General features: G+C 37.1%; 1 protein-coding gene across 3 annotated transcripts in view; it reads left to right on the forward strand.

The window, feature by feature from the left end:
- The window catches only part of LOC150091024 (5'-AMP-activated protein kinase subunit gamma-1-like), a 500,398-nt gene that overhangs the window by 100,563 nt on the left and 381,210 nt on the right, over positions 1-18,625 (forward strand). The window contains exon 1 of one of the 3 annotated variants that reach the window (XM_090373921.1): positions 12,078-12,194. The exons of the other annotated variants lie outside the window; for them this stretch is intronic. Coding sequence (XP_090230047.1) covers positions 12,177-12,194 — 18 coding nt within the window. The 5' untranslated portion in view covers positions 12,078-12,176. Of the gene's footprint in view, positions 1-12,077; positions 12,195-18,625 lie in introns of those variants that run through there. 3 annotated transcript variants of the gene reach the window in all.

The raw sequence follows: 18,625 nt of genomic DNA on the forward strand, positions 1-18,625 counted from the left end.
TTCAAACGTTCCTTGTACAATACAATTGACTAACAGACAAAAAAATAAAGAAAGAAATAAAATTTATATTATTTGGACCCAAAAATCTGTATGCTTTCCATTCTTCAGAACGTTCTTCGTTTTTCTTATTAGCAACACTCCATTCCCTTTCTTCTTCAGTCAATAATTTATTCTTTCCGCTCTACTCTTTCCTTTTTCCATGCCTAATCCCCTTCTCCACTTCACATCGACTTAATGGATTATTTTGTAGCTCTGGTTTCCACCACCTTTTGTTCATAAGTTTCCTTCGCAGTTAACTAACTAATCTTCCACCAGATGGGTATCGATTGCTTCGATAATCTTTCTCTGTAGTTTTATTCACGGGCTACTTCTAAAAAAGCACGTGTTGATTACGAAGTAATTTTGATTTCTTTGAAGAAATAGTCCAAGGCAGGAATTCTAGAACTTTCTTTCTTCTAATTATTTCTTCTTCAATTTTTATTGAAGGTTCCTTACTCAGTTTCAATTTAACCATGCAATTTAATGACCAAAGCAGAGCGAGCAGAAGAATGTTTCTGTAAGAGAATGCATATTTTTTACTTAGTGGGAAAGCGAATTTATCTTTTCTTTGTAATCTAATCAATTCTTCTTATTAATTTTTTTTATGTTGATCATCATGTCGCTTTTTAAATACCTACTAGTTAGTATTTACTCTAGATATTTTCCTGTTTTTTCTTGTTGTTTATGCGACATCCGGTTTTCAAAGCTGCTTATCGGTTCAACCTAGTTTGACGTGTGGGGTGTTGGAAATGATGATAAAGCTGTGAATATGTTTTCCATCATCGCTCTGATAATGCTATCCGGATGTTGTAATTTTTTTTGCTCGTCTTTAGCTTACCCCACGTGATCATCCCAGCTATCCGCAGAGACCCAAGAAATTCCTTCGTGGCTTAAACGTGCTGTTCCTTCCTCGTTGAAGGTTTTCTTTCTCTCTCTCTCTCTCTCTCTCTCTCTCTCTCTCTCTCTCTCTCTCTCTCTCTCAGAAGATGTAACAAGTGATGTCTTCTCAAGTTTCCTTAACACCGACACGACTCAAAGACAGTGGTATGCTTTGAGTTAAACTGAAAGAGTCTGGTAATGAGATTAAAGTGACTTCTGCATTTGAAAAAACGCCACCTGCACTAATAAAATCTCACAAGTAACCAATTTGATATAATTGTTAAAATTAATAATATTAATTAATTATTATTATGTTAGTATAATAATAATAATAATAATTATTATTATTATAAAATTTTTATTATAAAATAAAAATGATACAATTATTAATATTATTAATTAATCTAATTAATAATAATAAGTATAATAATTAATAATCATTCACTAATATTATTTAATCACTAATAATTATATTGGATATTAAATATAAATAACCAGTACTACTTAATAATAACTATTACGTCAATAGTTAATAATATTAATGATTATAAATATTTCATCTGTATACAGATAATCAGATACACATCTATTTCAGACCATTTTAAGTAATTCTCCGAGAGCCATTTTTAACTTCAGAAATTGCTTTTCAGTTTGTTTGTTTTTTGTTTTTCCTTCGAAAGAAGTTCAAATTTATTTACAACAAATATGCAAATCGTTTAGAAGAGTGAACCAAAGACTTTTGTTCCGTTAGCGACAAGTTCCGGAATGGTATGTATATTCTTCGTGACCTTAATGGAAATCTATCAAGAGCTCATATCCGACATGTTCATTGAATTTGTATTGATTCAATGAACACGTGATCGAATCTTGAGAATTCTAGAATAAAGCTTTATACAGGGACGTATATTTGATCTGCTGGAATGCTGTTTATTGACTAGATCCCCCGGGATACTTTAAGATTGGATTTCAAACTTTTATAAATCGAAACGCAAAATTCATTCACTAGGCAGTGTTCTCAGATGGCTGGTTATGTTATGGCTTGGATTATTAAAGAATTTAGTTCACGTCGGACTTAGGTGTCTATGGGAATTTCAGGAAATACTGTACTTGTGAAGGACGGCTGCTCTGTGGAACAAGAGCAGAGGGAATAAACGAAGAAAAAGAAGGTTTTTTTTTTTTATGCAAAGAAAGGAACAGTTCTGACGCATATCCTAAGATAATTTGGAAATTAGAGTTAATTGAAGAAAGAAAGAATTATTTTTCTTTAAAAATGAAATGGTGATCTGCACGCAATTCTCCCACTAGAGAATTATATAAATTGCTTGACTTCACTAAATAACTATGCACATTGGCCAAATATTAGAAACCTTTTACAATTGATGACGTATATGCAAATATAAATTGCCACATGATGTGACCACAAGTTCCATCCATCACAAATACTGTACGCGTTTCTGCGTTTTGCTTAGTTGATGCTGCCATGGGTTAGATAGGTGATCTTTTCGATTTTCGAAAAGGTGTTATTGTTGGAGCACGTTTAGCAGGAGGCAACAGAGGAAATCACTGGAGTTTCCTCTGTTGAGAAAACTGGAGTTTCGAAAGGTACCATCTAAAAGTATGCAATGAGCGGAAGACGAAAGGAGAACGCTGCTCCAAAAGGAAGAAATGCTGCAGAAATTCGGTACTCCAAGAACAAGAGCGCAGAAATTAAAGTGAGTTGTGCGTTAGAGTAGAAGGGCCAGCAGATGATGGAAAAATTCAATTTAGGTAGAGAAAAATCCAATCCATATACAACCTAACTGTGTGGTGGGAGTTGAAGAGTCTGGGATTTGGTAGTCGTGTCCTACATGAAAGCAACTTATATCTGAAAAAAATATAAAAAAAATTAAGATTCTAATGGTGTAGTGCTACCAACGCCAAGACTATGGAAGTGAGTGGAAAAAGATCACGTGATTTACATTTTTTTGCAAGAATGGCAGGGTGAGTTTGTGAACCTCAAGAAACCATACATCCAGACGGTTGGTTGTTTTGGGTTTTATTGGTGCATCAGCAGCTAAGACTGTAAAGCGTCTAAACCAGGTTATATAAAAGATTGGTATCCAGCCTCTCGTGGTATCATCATATGGGGTATGGTTAAAGACTGGGTCCGCTAATACCGTTAGAAGATCATGTTACCTCCAGTGAATATCTTTCTGTCGTATCGGACCAACTTCACCCTGTGCTTCAATTTCACTCCGATTGCAATGGACTCTTTCGGGAATACAGTGCAGCTGTATTCGGGAATACTGTGCAAAATTGTATCTGAATGGTTCAAAGAACGTTCCCAAGTTTTCCAACATTTCCCCTGACCATAATTCTCCAGATCTGAATCCAATTGAGTATGTCTGGGATATGCTGGAATTGGTAGTTCGGCATCGTGGCTCTCTACTGACCGCAGTATAGGAGCTGACAAATATCCTGATGGAAGAATGATCAAATCTGGAGGTAGACTTCCTAAGACACCTAGTGGAATCCATGACACGACGTATACGAACTGTTATTCGGAAAAGATGGCCCTACTAGATATTGGCTAAAGGTATGTAATTTTTTACCAGTGAGTGTATATGCATAGTTCTTTTTACTGTGTGCTGACCTTGTTGCGTGGCTAAAATAAGTTATGTACGACTAGTCCTCCGAATCTAGTTTGTTTTCCCGGAAGTCAGTGCTAATTATCCATTGTGTGAAGCCTTCTGCAGTAACTCTACAACTTCGTATGTAATTATTCATTAATTCTGCTTATGTATGCCGTCATTCTCGATGTTCGTTCTGTACAAATGCCCTAAATGTACCATCCCCAACAATTCGCTGTGAAGGATTCTTTTGCTTGACGCATCCGTTTCTGAGATGCGATAGAGAGTTTTCTTGAATGCAATAAAAGGACGCGGAAGTAAATCTGGCTGTGCTCGCATAAGAAAATCAGAATCTGTCGGTGATGATGTGGTCTCTTATAAAAATGAAATGAACTTGACTGAGCACAGCTGGAGTCTCTTTCAATAAATTTTCTGTTTATACTGCGGGACGACCAAACGGTCAGAGGAGTTAGCATGATAGATTGAATACAAGAAACAGCACCGTATTCAGTAGTCACGGGCTTGAACCCCAGTCACTCAAGGCACGTGTACTGAGGCACCCGCGCGTCTGACCACTAGGCTGCGGCGGCCTTTACATGAAAAGGAGGCGTTTTACTATGGAAGAAAACTGTTTTCCGATTTTTGAGAAGTTTCCATCGAAATAAATGAAAAATAAAAGTTATTCAGTGAGTCTGAGTTGAACCACGAATTGAATGAACTGCATTCGAACTTCACTGTAAAGCCAAGGATAAGGAACCCCCCCCCCCCACACCTTCACACCGTTGTTCCCCTGGTATTGCACCGAAGCTGTGTAGTAGATTCGCCACTCGCTTTCCGTTTGAAAAGATCATTTCGATTCTGTTCTGGATCGGAGGAACTTCTAATAGTATGACTTTAAAGAATAGTGGAACTGTTTCCTGTTACAATTCTAAGCCAGTAGAAAATACAAGTTTACTTTAATTTCATTTGTAAAGTAAAGGATGAAATTGGTACAAGTACGGTAGAATTCAGAGTAGTCTATTGTCATATTTCATCTCCTGCATTGAAGTCCACCATAACAGTGTAGTGGTTTCGGCACTTGATAAGGTATGGGTTCGATTCTTGTCTATAAGTGGAGGAATTTCTAAAGTCCTCGTCAATCGAGGCTGTTGTTGAATTTACTGGTCCCAGAAGAAGGTATAGAATACTTCTTGAGATTTCCTTTTTAGATTAGGTGTGTTTTGAGCGCCAAAGCAATTAAGACAGGAGTCAGCGTATTGTCTTTGTAATTGCATGTATTCTTCGGTTGGTTTGCTGACGCAAACCCGAGTTTCTGGGACTAACCTCAGTGTGAAGTTTTTAACATAACGTTTCTACGTTATGTTAAAAAGTCCCATAAAAATTCCTCGTGTCACTGACGGGATCCCAACTGGAATCCCATCAGTAACACGAGGAATTTTTATTGGACTTTTCTTCCACCCGGCGCTGGAAGATGGTGATTATAATTATTTTACCACCCACTAAGTTCTGGATTAAGTAAAAGGAGTTGAGTTCCCCCAGATTTCTGACATAGCAATTGGGCCCTTAATGTTCCCCGTAGAAAGTGAAAAAGATAATTGCATGGGAATTACCGTATTCGCCGTGGTCCTTGGATAATATACACGAACACATGTGGGCATATTGCAAGATAGCTGATATGCTTCCAGAAAGAGTTCGCAACCCATTGATGACTATGGCGCTGGTATGTGGGCTGCACAAAAACAGGTACAATGAATCTAAACTGCTCTAGTCGCTTTAGGGTTGTATCGGAGTAGAAAAAAAGAAAGCAATTTAAAGATATTTTTAACTAAATGACACCGACGAACTATTATAAAAGCTGGTCGATGTGACAATTAATAATTATTTTACGTTATCGGTGTCTCGTGGCCTACTTTGGCATTCATATAAGGTTCCACAGGCTTGGTGAGCAAATATCTTAAAACGCTCAAGAGAAGTTATGTTGACCCCTTTCATATCCGAGGAGCGGTATGATTTGTAGTCTTAGTTCATTCAAGGCTTTAGTCGGGGTTGTTTATTACCTTTTGCGTATTTGAACAGCAGCGGTTTGCGAGTCCAATGAATACGCAGCAGATATTTCAATTTTCATCTTCAGCTGAAAGTTATTATTTCTGACACTCGTTTTACAGTAACTGAGAAATTTAAATTGCTTTTATTGCAGCGCAGGGAATGATACCTTTTATTCTTTACTGTTGTTTTTCCCAGAGTCTGTTTTGTTTCCAGTGTATTCGTTGTGATATTTATTACGAAAGCCGCTTTAATAATCGCAGATGTAGCGACGCAGTTGGCTTGTCAACTTCGTAATATTCAATTAGCTCTGTTTTAGTGTCGAGCTCATAGCACCAGTTATTCTTATTTACAACCAACTGTTCTGTCTCTGATATCATGATAGCAATATTTTTCTCTGTTTGACTGCATTCACGTTTATCTGCATTAAATAATTTTTCCCCAAAGGAAAAAAAATTGCTTTTTGTTTGTTTATTGTCGATGACTATTTCACATCTGCTTCTTTCTACCGTTTTCATATAAATTGTCCTCGAGTCAGTCTTGTCATTACAGTGAAATGGTTTCTGATATATATTTTTAATCTTTTTGCGTTTAAACTAAAGGGTTGGTGCAAAACATCAGGTTTTGCTAGTTTTACCATTTTCATGTAGACACTTAACTCTGGAGGTTATCACAAAGGAACTGGATATTGGAAAGTGTAGAGAAGACCAACAACGTTAGTTTGGAGCACAAAAGAGTATTCCTCCGAGAAACACTTGGATTCTGTAAATTGCAGGTGTCTGGAAACTACGTACTGCGAGGAGATCTGACAAGTGTTTTTAATGCTTTAAATGGGATTTATTAAATTAAATACTGATGGCATCCTTACCTTTTCTCAGACAGCACATTTAAGAGGAAACATTTAAATTGAGGAAAGATAGTTGCGTGAAAAATTGCTTCATCCAGAGAGTAATTGATTGTTGGAACAAACTTCCATTTGGTGTTTTGAAAATAACAGAGATTTATTCATAAAAATATCATTTGTAATTTCTTGTTTAAGATACAGTATTATAGCTCATAATTTAAAATATATTTTTCTAAAATTAGTATAAGTTCCGAACATGTATACCATAAATAAAGATTTGGGTATGAAAATTATCTCTTTAGAGAGAGTTTGATATATGAGCGTTTTAAAGCTCAGATTTCATAGTATTTCATTCTGCATTACTTAATTCGATATCGAATGTTGGTTCTGTGAGTTTGAAGTTTGAAAAGGATTTTGACTGGTTGCAGCATGTGTTTGGATTGCTTTGGAAGAGAGAGAGCGGGAATTATAGAAACCAATTCAGAAGAACAGACAGTGCCCATGGAAGTATCTATAGAAAAGGCACGCAGCAGAAACAGTACGTCTATGAGACAGCGAGTGGAGAGACTCTGTTAGAGAGGAGTCATTATTAACCTAATTGCCCTCTTCTGAATGGAATCTAGAAGCCTGAGAGAGGTTTTGGGGGCACCACCCCAGATGTGGGAACAATATTCTAGGTAGGGTAGATTTGCAATTTGTACAGAGTGAACAACTGTTTGGAAGAAAAGTAATGCCGAGAGCGAAAGAGAAAACCAAGTTTTTTAGATGCAGAGGAAGCAATATTTGTAATGTGCTTGTGCCAAGAGAGATTAGAAGTCAGGGTAATCCCCAAAAGAGATATATCAACTTGCCTAGAAATCGGAGTGTCACTAAAGATAAGCATAGGAGCAGAAGAATCCTTTTTGCGAGATATAAGACAAGACTGAGTATTAGAAGGGTTGAAATCAACTAAGTTCTCTTTGCCCCACTGGAGAATTACCTGGAGATCGACATTTAAGGAATTGGAGGCGGATATTCGAGAAGTTGAAGCTGATTGAGCAGGGGAAATTTTCTCAAAATGGAAAGTAGAATGCAATGTGCTATCATTGGCAAAACTATGGATAGGATTTCCAGTCAATGGAAGAGGAAAAGAGTGGGGGAAAGAACTGAACTTTGGGGAACATCAGCATTAGTGGAGAAGTTAGAATACATTTATTTAAAAGATGAAACAATGGCTAAATAGTGCATTAACTTTGGGCGATGCAATGACTTCCGAAAGGCTAATTTGTCAATTTAGCCACTTTGAAACAAACGTGTTTGAAAGCAGTGAAATACCAGGGAAACTTGTTAAGTCAGATTTTGTTCAGCTGTAAGAATTAAGATGATTGCCTTAATGCGCCGTGGAAGTGAAGTGATCGTAATAATTGTGCCAGCCGCGAGGGCATGGCAAATGCGAGTGATATTTCGTATGCTTCATTCTGCAAAGAAATGTTGAATTTTGGGTGATGCTGAGATAAAGTGGCCAAGAAAGGTCAGTAGCTTATCCAGTATGTCGTAAATGGCCTGTCGCAGGTATTTGAGAAGTGGATCGAAGGTTGGAAGAAGTGAATTACAAACGAAGGCTTCTGTTTCGAAATGGAAAGAAGAAAGAGTTTTGTTTATTAGTCATTTAAACTTCAGATTGTTAAATAAGATTTATAAATGAATATGCACCTACCATCACTCTTGAATAGATTGGTTTTAAGCACACACAACGCATTTAACCGTGAGTGCACTGAAAAACATGTAAATGGAAAGAAATTACAAACAGCTGCAAGACAACCTAACAGAGAATGCTGAAATGTAGAAGAAACTGTTCCTAACGGTTTGGACAGTTCAGATTCCGGATATATTTATTTGTATTATCCAGTACAGAGAAAATGTACAGTAATACGGGATAATAAAACACAGAAATATAGATACAAATGTATTATTAAGTTACAATGAATCTGGGTAGGTGAGGGATAGGTGCTGATGTCAAATTCAGGGGACATCTTGTCATTAATATCACATAATAGATTAAGATTACTAAATTACCCTTTTAATATTTTCAACAGTTGATATAGTAACAGAATAATATTTTGGTTAAACAAAGTAGTGGTAAGCAATTGAAATTTGAACATTCTGAAGGATTATTTACAATTGTGTAAGCGACATCTCTTTTTTATAATTACTACTAATAATAATTATAAAAAGGGAGTAATAATAAATAAATTATTTTTTTAAAATAAATAATAAAATAGGAACAAATATTTTTTTTTAAGAGAAAGGAACTGGCCATTACGCTTTGACAGTGAACTCAAAGAACTATTAATATTTTTGAAAAATGCGATCTCACTTACCAGAGTATTATTTTAACTTCTGGTATCTTTTAATCTAGGCATCGGGATCTTTTAATAAGGTCGCATATTTACGTTCTTAATGAATAAGATATATTTAAGGCTATAAATTTTAAACGTAAGTTAAATGGAACTTACGAGCTTTTTAAATAGTGTTTCAGGAAGTTTAAACAAGAATTTTTCAATCAGTTTTACGTTTTTCTCAATTTAATTTCGTTCATTGAGAATTCGCCAGCGAGCTAGAAATGTATTGATCAGGATTTAATATAATGAGCACTGGATGTGCAACTGCCAACGGATGTTTTGCGCAGATAAATGCAGTGTTGTTTTCCAGAATAAATAAAGTTGTTTATATTAAAGAAGATAAATTGTTTATTTAGCATACAGGGAGATTTAAAGTATTTCAAAAAGCTTAGCTTATTCAAAAGAGTGTCCCTTTAACTGGAATTTCTTAAAGATCACGAACCTGTGATTCATTATTAAGCACTAAGACGGAAATTTTTAATTGGACTGTTCCTGTTCTATGTGATCTTTGTTGAAAGAAAAGGGTTGCCTGCTTAACGTTGCTTCTTTTTGATGTTAGCATTTATTTTAAAATAAATGCTAGCATCAGAAACTTTCAACCACAGTCTACACAAACAGCGTGTGCTACTGCCCTCCCGCTTTTGACCACTCGGCTAGGTGGTATAAGTGGTATAAATGATATAAATAGAGGATGCGTGCCAAATGGAAGTTTCGGGTCTTTATAGTTGCATTCTTTATTGAATGAATGCTTTGAACCTTATTTTATACGTACAATTATGTATTCGTATATCACAGAATAGTTTAGGACGTTAACTAGCGTTCGAGTTAGTGCAATTGCATCATTTCTGTACGTAGCCAACTACTTTAGTAGTTATAAATTGACATCATTAAATATATTGTGAATACCTGCACAGCGAGTTGCCATGATATTGCACTACCTCGAATAAGTAACGCTTCACCATAGGAGAAGACTTAACTATTGTTACTTATTCTCAGCACCGCTCCGATACGGGTGATGGTATTCACTGAGAATAAGTAACAATAGTCTTCTCCTATGGTGAAGAGTTACTTATTCGAGGTAGTGCAATATCATGGCAATTCGTCGTGAAGGTATTCACAATATACTTAATGATGCCAATTTATAACTACTAAAGTAGTTGGCTACGTACAGAAATAATGCAATTTCGCTAACTTGTACGTATTCGTATATCACAATAAAAGCAAACTGCAGTTATTTGTTATTTGGTTTTTAGGAGCATTAGCAACTAAGGCCATATTGCTCCGGGATATGCGGTGGTCATTCCCTGACCTTTCCGCATCCTCCGTATTTGGTGGTGACGGGCTCGAATCCAGGTCTAATCAAGAAGCGTGTGCTACGCACTGCTGCTCCTTCCCACCTGGCTACGGAGGCGGCACAAACTGCAGTACAATATTATGTTACACAATGATAGAAATATTGCTTAACGATGTTGCGTGTCGAATTTACTGCAAGATGCAGTTCGGTAAACTGCGCGGACACCGTAGACAGCCCAAGCCATCGTCTCAAGGTCAGGAAACTCTGGCACAACAAATAAAAGGAGTAAAACTCTACAGAGACATCAACGGATCGTACATTTATTAACTGGGATCTATGCGACAGAGACAGCTCACTTTTGTTGCATCTGACTGCTACTTTCAACCGCGGTAGGAACATTACCACATCCATTCGACCATGGGGGAGGGAATAGCGGTTTGGTGGTCATTAACCTATTCGCAAGTGTCTCTTCACAGTGACAAATGGACATTTAAAAAACAAATGCTGCGATGCAAAGATCGTTGTCAGCGGTAACTGGAAAAATGTGCTGTGGATCGACGGATCCCTCTTCGCGATTGTCAATCCAGACTTGAGGCGCGTGTGGCGCCAGCTCTACGAGGCAATGAATTCCGCATGCGTCATTCTCGTCAAGCTTCTGGAGTAGTTATGGCTTGTGGGGAGGTGCTGGGGTGGGGATTATTTGTATCCACTGCTCATTCTGATTGGCGTGACAATGTTTTTAATTTTCTAAATTGCTTACTGACGCCTGCTAATTTTGACAGAAACTGAAAGAAAATTGAGTAACGCTGAGAAATACAGATCAACATGGTTTATTAAGACACTTCAATAAACGCGTTAAAATTAGTTCACGGGGGGATTCTATTTCAGTCAGAAACTTGTGGGGATTAAGCTGAGGATTAACTTGTTTTTATTGATCCCCAGTTTGCAAATAACAGCGCATTGATGGTTTTTATTCGTCTATTTTTAATAATTTAATAATTTTTATAATGATTCAGAAAACGCATTAACTGAAATTCTCAAAGTAACCTTGAAATAGCAGAAAACAAAACGGGAAAACCAAACAATTTTGTTTCCTAGCGTAGTCTGATATCACTCGCAGTTCCTGTTCCATTATCAACTGAGAGCGATATTTTGCCTTCGTGACAGCAATAGCAGAAAATCCAGTTTTACACATGCCACAAAAGGTAGTGGAATGTTCTTAGCCTTGTCTGGACAATAATGGTGAAAGGACTTTGTATTTATTTATTTCATTTCATTCAAATAGTTGACCTAATTATCATCCATTAAGGATTTCGTTTTTTTTTTTTTTTTAATTCTCTTGGCAAAAGCCTCCAGCAATGGTAACACCCCGGGGATGGTGGGAACGCCACATTTTACAAATTGTACTAATTGTTTTCGCTTTTTATAAAGTAATCGCGATCATAGTTGAAAAACACATGAAATTTCTTTAGTTCAGACTGTCTTCTTCTGATTTTCAATTATTTTTAATTTACTTTATTTTCCAAAATAAAGTAAATTAACAGTAATTCCAAACCTTGAACGTAATGTGGTAAACTGTGCCCGTTATTGCTTCTTGAAAATGCCAACCTCATTCTCACAGCCGTACTCTGTCAAAAGAATCTGGAAATCCCATTAAGGAGGTATCCCGTACTTTTTACGCATTAGTGTACCTGGAGGACATTTCTGGAGTCTTAAAAATTTAAAACGTATTTCCGTTTAGATAAAGAAGCTTGTTATGAAATTTCACTAACGCTGTTCATCTGCCCGCCCGTTGATCAGTTGAATTGTACAAACACAGTGCATGGATGCATTTCTGAATATTTATAGCCTCTGCTTCTTTCCCGCGTGCAGCTGCCACAGGAATAGAGGTTGTAATCCTTGTGGTCTGTGTCAGTCCGGTAAGCGTTGTGAGTGCTCAACGCGCATCTCTGCCGGGCGAGTTTGTTGTGTGTGTGGCTGGCGCTCGTGATTTAGTGGCAAGGTTGCCTCGGAATCGGAACGTTCTGAGGATTGCCTTTTTGTGTGTGTTTTAGTTGTTAGGTGGTTTTTGTGCTCAGCGGAACATCATGCTCGCCAACGTGGAGGTAAGACGTGATCTTCTCTTCTCTCTCTCTCTCCTACTGTGTATCGATTTCGTAGGCATGCTCCCAAACAGTGTCTTTTCTTGGTTTACTTAATGTGTTGTTCAAGTTATGTTGTTATATGAATAAGATTTGTTGCTGAAATTCGTAGACGGTTCGTTTTCACACACACGCTTAATAGACGTAAGAAAAGAGAAGCATAGTGGTTTTTGTTATCAACCTTTTCTGCCTGTACGCTGCATTCGGGATAGTTAGTAATGCCACGTGATATGAGCTTTTAGCCGTTTTGTTTTCTTAAATTTAAAATACAAAGTGTCATACCAAAAATTTTTAAATCTTGTCGAAAGTAACATATGGCTATAATTAATACAAAAAATGGAATGTGATCGTAGATTTTACGTTTCTGGTTATTTCTCTGAAAGTTGAAGACTGCTGCAGTGTTACCTTGATTTTTTTAAACTTGAAATTGCTGTACAACATTGTAATCACTGTAACTCTATCGCCCCGGCCCTTTAGCTGCTGTTTATAAAAATAACGGTTGGTTAATCAAAATCTGTAGCCGTTTTGAGGTCTCTTTGCCAACCCCCAATAACAAATCTCAATATGAAAATATTAGCACAGTGTTTCGAAGTCGCGACCAAATATAAGATGATTCGAGAGCGAACATGTTTTAGCAGCGCGTGTTCGATTCTCGCCCTACGAAATGTAGAATTTAGAACATCGTTTTGCTGTCCGAGGGGGCTGAATGCAATCGTTAACATATTTAGCAGTAACGTGAGCTCGAACCACGGTCAAGTAAAACGCGTGCACTACTGCACTCTTACTCTGACGACTCGGCTACTTCAGCCGTTTCAGGCAGCCGATATTGGGCGGTAGTTAATGATAGATTATTTTTTATTTTATTTATTTTTGAAATGGCATATGGATCCTTTCTTGCAACTTGCATACTAATAGTCACGTCGGCAACCCCAGCCAGAACCACCCCACACAGGTTTGAGTTTGTATTTCTCTTATTTTGGAAAATAAGAAGTCAACAAATCGTGGGCCATGCGACTTCTTTAAAATTGACATATTCCTTAATTATCGATCTCTGCAGACGAGACCAGACAATAATTTGTTTTGGTCAGAACAGGCGGATTTCAAAAAACCAACTTCAGAAGTAATGGTGCAAACACCAGTTGGGTTAGGCACACGTTCTCTCCTGAATTCAATAGTCTGCAAGTCCCTTCCGTTTCAACGATAAAAATATTAAGGACTCGCATGCTGGGGGAAAAAAAAAAAAACTTGCGTTCATGCACTTTTAATACACCCTTATTGGAATAACTTGCAGCGGACTTGGGCTGCTTCTTTTTTCAGTATGCATAACCCTGCGGCTATGGTGAGTTAGCAAGAAGGGGCTTTTGAATGCCACATGCCGATGGATTGGGAAAAACTTATCGGACATAAAACTTTTGCCCATTTTTTTAATTTTGTGTTTCGCTAGCTACGTCCAAAGCCGGATTTGCCGAGGTGCAGTTGCTCCAGGTCCCCAAGGTTACAAGGTTCTCTGGCCAACGCAAATACTGTAAGAAGTAAAGTTTTTTTAGCTTTTAATTGAGCTTGATTTACTGTACGTATTACTCTATTTTTCGGTTATTGTGTGTACAGTTATTTGTGAATATATCATTCCAGAATTCGTTGATCTGCTTATGTTTTGTGATCTGAAGGATTTAAACCTTTTCTCTTACTTCTTTGTAAGAACAAATTACCATTTTGGTGTTTTTAGACAGATATGGAAATGGTATTGACCAGCTGTCCACTGATTGTATCTTTGACTATTCCTCGGGGCTGTTTTCCTCCAGAATCAATACCCATATGAGACTGCTTTCTCTCTCTTTTCTTTCCTCCACTGTAGGAAAATAAGGTTTAAGTGTAGACATCTGTCACAATATGCGAGGTGTAATCAAAACGTTCTGGAACCGACTTTGTATCTTGAAACTATGCGTCGAGCGAGTTGTAACTTGTCAGAACCTGTTTGATGACTCTTCTAGACTTCATGAATCACCTAGATTTAATGAATTACTAATTCTAATCATCTGAATATGTTACTAATTCTGGACATTGTAACGCATGTTTATCTTCAGTTGTTCTGAATTAGCGCGCGTTGAATAAGTGTTTTTTTTTGTGTGTGTTTAATAGCATTTTAAAATGAGCGATTTTAATAATCAGTGAATTGGCATCAAATTTTGTTCAAATAAAAAGGGGGAAAGGGAATACAACGAAGCCCACGAAACGTTATAAAGAGCTTTCGGAGAAGATGCTGTATATTGCATTTTTTCAATGGAGAATTTTTAAATTATTCGCATTTCAATGATTTTTCAGTGGTTCGTAGAGGAGAGCCGCTTGTGCATCGAGCGTGATCTTAGGAGAGCCGCTTGTGCATCAGGGGTGATCTTCACTCTGGCCACTTCACTCCCGGTGTGGGGAGAACGGCGATTCTACCAACTGTGCTACCCACGAGGGCCACAGATTTGTAACTAATGAGGAATTTATTCAGAACCCAACACAGGAACTGTTATTATTTCCAAAAAGAAGAATGCCTACCAGGAATACTTCTAGAAGTTGGAATCAGTGTTCTAAGGAGACTACTTCGAAGGAGATATATCCGAAAAGCCAGTAAGCTTCATTGTTTCCAAAATATAAGTTCACTCCCCGAACTTTTTGATCACACCTCGTATTTATACCCATTTTTTGATAATTATATTTTGCAATTTTATTATGTTATTGTACTGAGAAGAAAATTATCACGCACTCATCATTATAAGTATTTTACGCTGTACCGAAAGAGAGTATACATAAATTAAGTTTTCTTTTTTTCTTTGAACGTAGATTTAATATCCCTTTCAGCATTATCGCCTTATGTAATATGGACTGTTTTTAAAGTTGGTTCGGAATGGTCTTGTGTAAAAAACAACCTAGAAAAGCAAGAGGAAACAAAACAAAACAATCTTTTCCTCATGAAGGCAGCGGTCTCGAATAAGAATAGCTAACATTGAAACACAGACACACAAAATAATTGATGTTGATGGGTAGCGCTACGTGGTAAAATTTCTTTTGAAGTCGCTCTAAGGAATAATGTAGAAACCAGACATTTTTAAGACATATGAAGGTACTAATAAGAAATATGGCCGGGAAAAAAAATCATGCCTACGCGCAGCTGTTTATTTTTGTATTTTTTTTAATCAAATCTGAGAGACTGCTAAATTAAGGTGTAGCGCAGCTTGCACAACCCTTCATAACACCAAAATTGCTTCGAGGATCATTAATTTCGGGACTCAGTGCCATAAAATTTCGCCATCACATCCGGGAATACAAGTGCAAACCTTGGCTTCAAAAACAGAATGTGTTAACCTTGACAATGTCCTTTCTGCAACTTTTATCTAATTTTCCGATAAGACAGTTATTAGGCCGCTACTTCTTGAATTATTTCCCTGTTGGAAACACGATTAAAATAAAATCTGAAATAAATGGATACGCTGGTCCAGTTAAAAAACACTATATCTGGTAACGTTTAGTTAAATTTAAAATAAGAAATGTTGATTTGAAGTTGAAATCTCATGGAAATTCCGTTATTTTATCGATGGTCGTTTCTGCCTTCCGACTATTGATCAATAATGCAAAATTTCTGCTCAGTTTCTCTCTTGTATTCAAAGAAGGGTAGTTCTGGGGAATAGCGGTAAATGCCTGAGGGTTTGTTAACGATGTTTGGCTCGCCTTCTTTGATGTGCTTTATTAAAGCACGATAGAACTAATGTTATCATAAACTGATCGGGACCCGCGAGAAAGGTCCTTCATTGAATATCAACTATTCAACTCTTTGCAGGAGAGATAGTTTTCTTGTTTACTCGCGCATGTATTTGTGCGCGCATGGGTTCATGTAACATGAAACCTATTCCACGATTAATCTTTAAATAGTAAGCAATTAGGAAGAATAATAAAGTTTATGGTCTCATGCAGGCGTATGTACATGCCTCCTCGGCACTTTGCTAAGGCTAATGGAGTCCGTATACGTGGGTTTTATCTCTCTCGAAGCAGCCTAAGCTCTCTGCCATCTTCTGTCTTCTGAAAAACATCCACCAATTCCCTTAACACCCCGTGTATTGATACTGCGTTGACACTTAACCTTTGGTATGAACCAGATGGCGACAGATGCCTAGATCCCCCTGGATTTCGAAGGCATCCATGTTACAGACTCTCCAATTGACCCGTGAAACGTGTACAGTATCCGATAAGGTTTCCACGTATTCTCCACAGTGCTTAGTAGTAACCTCAGTGCACTAATTAAATCCACTTGTCAGTGTGCACTGGCACTGGAAGTGGCAACTTTCACATGCAGCAGAATTGGTAGCTAGGCTTTGAACCCTTCCTTAAAATTCCTCGCCCTTCTCCTGCCCATGCATGACTTGAATGCGATTACGTGTAAATGTCGACTCGCGTTATAATCGAAGTAAATCCCTTGGCTGCACCAAGAGATCGAACTCAACCCAGGGACTTTCACTCTCTAAGTAACTGCTGCCTTTAGATTTCCTCTAGTGTTTTCATCTCAGATAAACATCATCTTTGCTCTCGCAGTCCCCGAAGAAAACTTCGTTGTGAAATGCCAGTAACTGACACTTCGTATATTATCGGTGGGAAAAGAGCGAAACAAAATAAAAACTTGTCTTTTTCAACAAGAACTTTGTAATAATGCGTAATCATAATCAGATAAACAACGTTCGTCTGAAAAACGGAATATATTTTCGAAAATAAACAAAAATGTAATCGTATGTTTTGTTTTAAATTGAGCTGCATTTTAAAAGATATGCAGCACAGTTTATTTGTGGAAATCCACTGTAATACTTGTAGGGAACTCATTAATCTGTGCCAGGGCTTTGGAAACATTGCTTACCATTGCAATATTTATAACAGACGAGACAGAAATATTGAAAAATTATTTCTTCTTTCTATTCCCGGGAATTTGAACGCAAAAGTTGGGTGTTCTTTGTTCATCATCCTACGAAAATTAGTTTCTTCTTGATTCTTTCTTCCACTTTATCTTCTTAAAACAAATAAATTTAAAAAAAATAACGCATATTCTAACAGATAATTACCTAAATAAACAGTTGTTTAAAAGCATTTGATATTTTCTACTGTAATAAAATCATTTGGTCCCTAATCATCTTTTTTCTTAAGAAAAGAGAAGACAGTTTTAATTGCAGGGGGTTCTAATAATAATAAAAAATTCCTTTAGATGTGATATACTTTTGTCTCAAAAAAATAATTTGAACACCAGACGAAAGAAAAGATTAGCTGGCAATATGAAACTATCTGGGAAATTAACTATTGATTTAATTTAAAAAATAAAAGTGTTATTTTTCTGTTTATTATTATTTTGTGCCAAAAAAACTCGTGTTTCTGTTAAACCATTTGGTAAAAGCCTTCTATTAGAGTGGAAAGTTCCACACATTCTATTCAATTTGTCTATTCGATTCGCATCACCCTTTCAGTATTAAGAAAATTGTTTTGTACAGAAGTCCTTGACGCTTAAAAATATTGCTTTTCCAGCGTACACTTAGAGCAGAGACTTCATTAGTTTCGTCATTCCATACTAGAGGTTATCCTTCCTCCGTAATAAACGAGATTATATCGCGTGTCGTTAATCCTCCTGCTCTGCGCCACAAGAATGATCCGTTAGAAAACTCTAATGAAGTTGTGTCCTTACTAGTTCATTCGTTCGCAGGATCAGGAGGTATTTTTAATATCTCTGATTCTGCCCAGTCAAAATACGCGCGCTCATTTACATGAATGTAGCGTTCAGGGCACATTCGAAGGATTCTTCCTGCAGGCTCCAGGCAGACATCGCCAAAATTCTAATTAGGTTAAATAATCACAGATTACGAATTATGCAAATACTTGGCATAACCAAGTATATACACATCGGATTATCATCATACTTCAAAAACTTTCAAAGTGACCAATCAAAAGTGAGTGCCGCTATTCTCGTTATCACTCCTGGTATCTAAATATTTTTCTTTCCTGCGCGCATTAGCTGTATGCCAATCGATAATGATATGACGAAATAACTCTTCCTGCCATTTTGTTTTTAGTACTTCAGCCATCGTTTTTAAAGTAATTTAGTTTCTTTCACTGCTTCGTTTGGCGGTTTTAAACTTGAAACTTTTAAATTAAACAACAATTGGATGACTAAGGCAATTTTGCTCCGTGTATATTGTCTGTAAATTGCCTGTGTTCTGAGGTCGATTTTCTCCTTGCTGGATGAAAAACCAGAGTTTCCGGAAGAAAAAACCACGGTACTCTTGCTTCAGACCGGCTAACTCAGCCACGTTGCGAAAAACGCCCATAAAAATTGATAACGTCATCGACCGGACATTTGCCCTCATTGGTAGTACAGTGGG

Source organism: Mastigoproctus giganteus, chromosome 1, assembly GCF_048544385.1.
Source record: "Mastigoproctus giganteus isolate SK-2022 chromosome 1, ASM4854438v1, whole genome shotgun sequence".
Lineage (NCBI taxonomy): Eukaryota > Metazoa > Arthropoda > Arachnida > Uropygi > Thelyphonidae > Mastigoproctus > Mastigoproctus giganteus.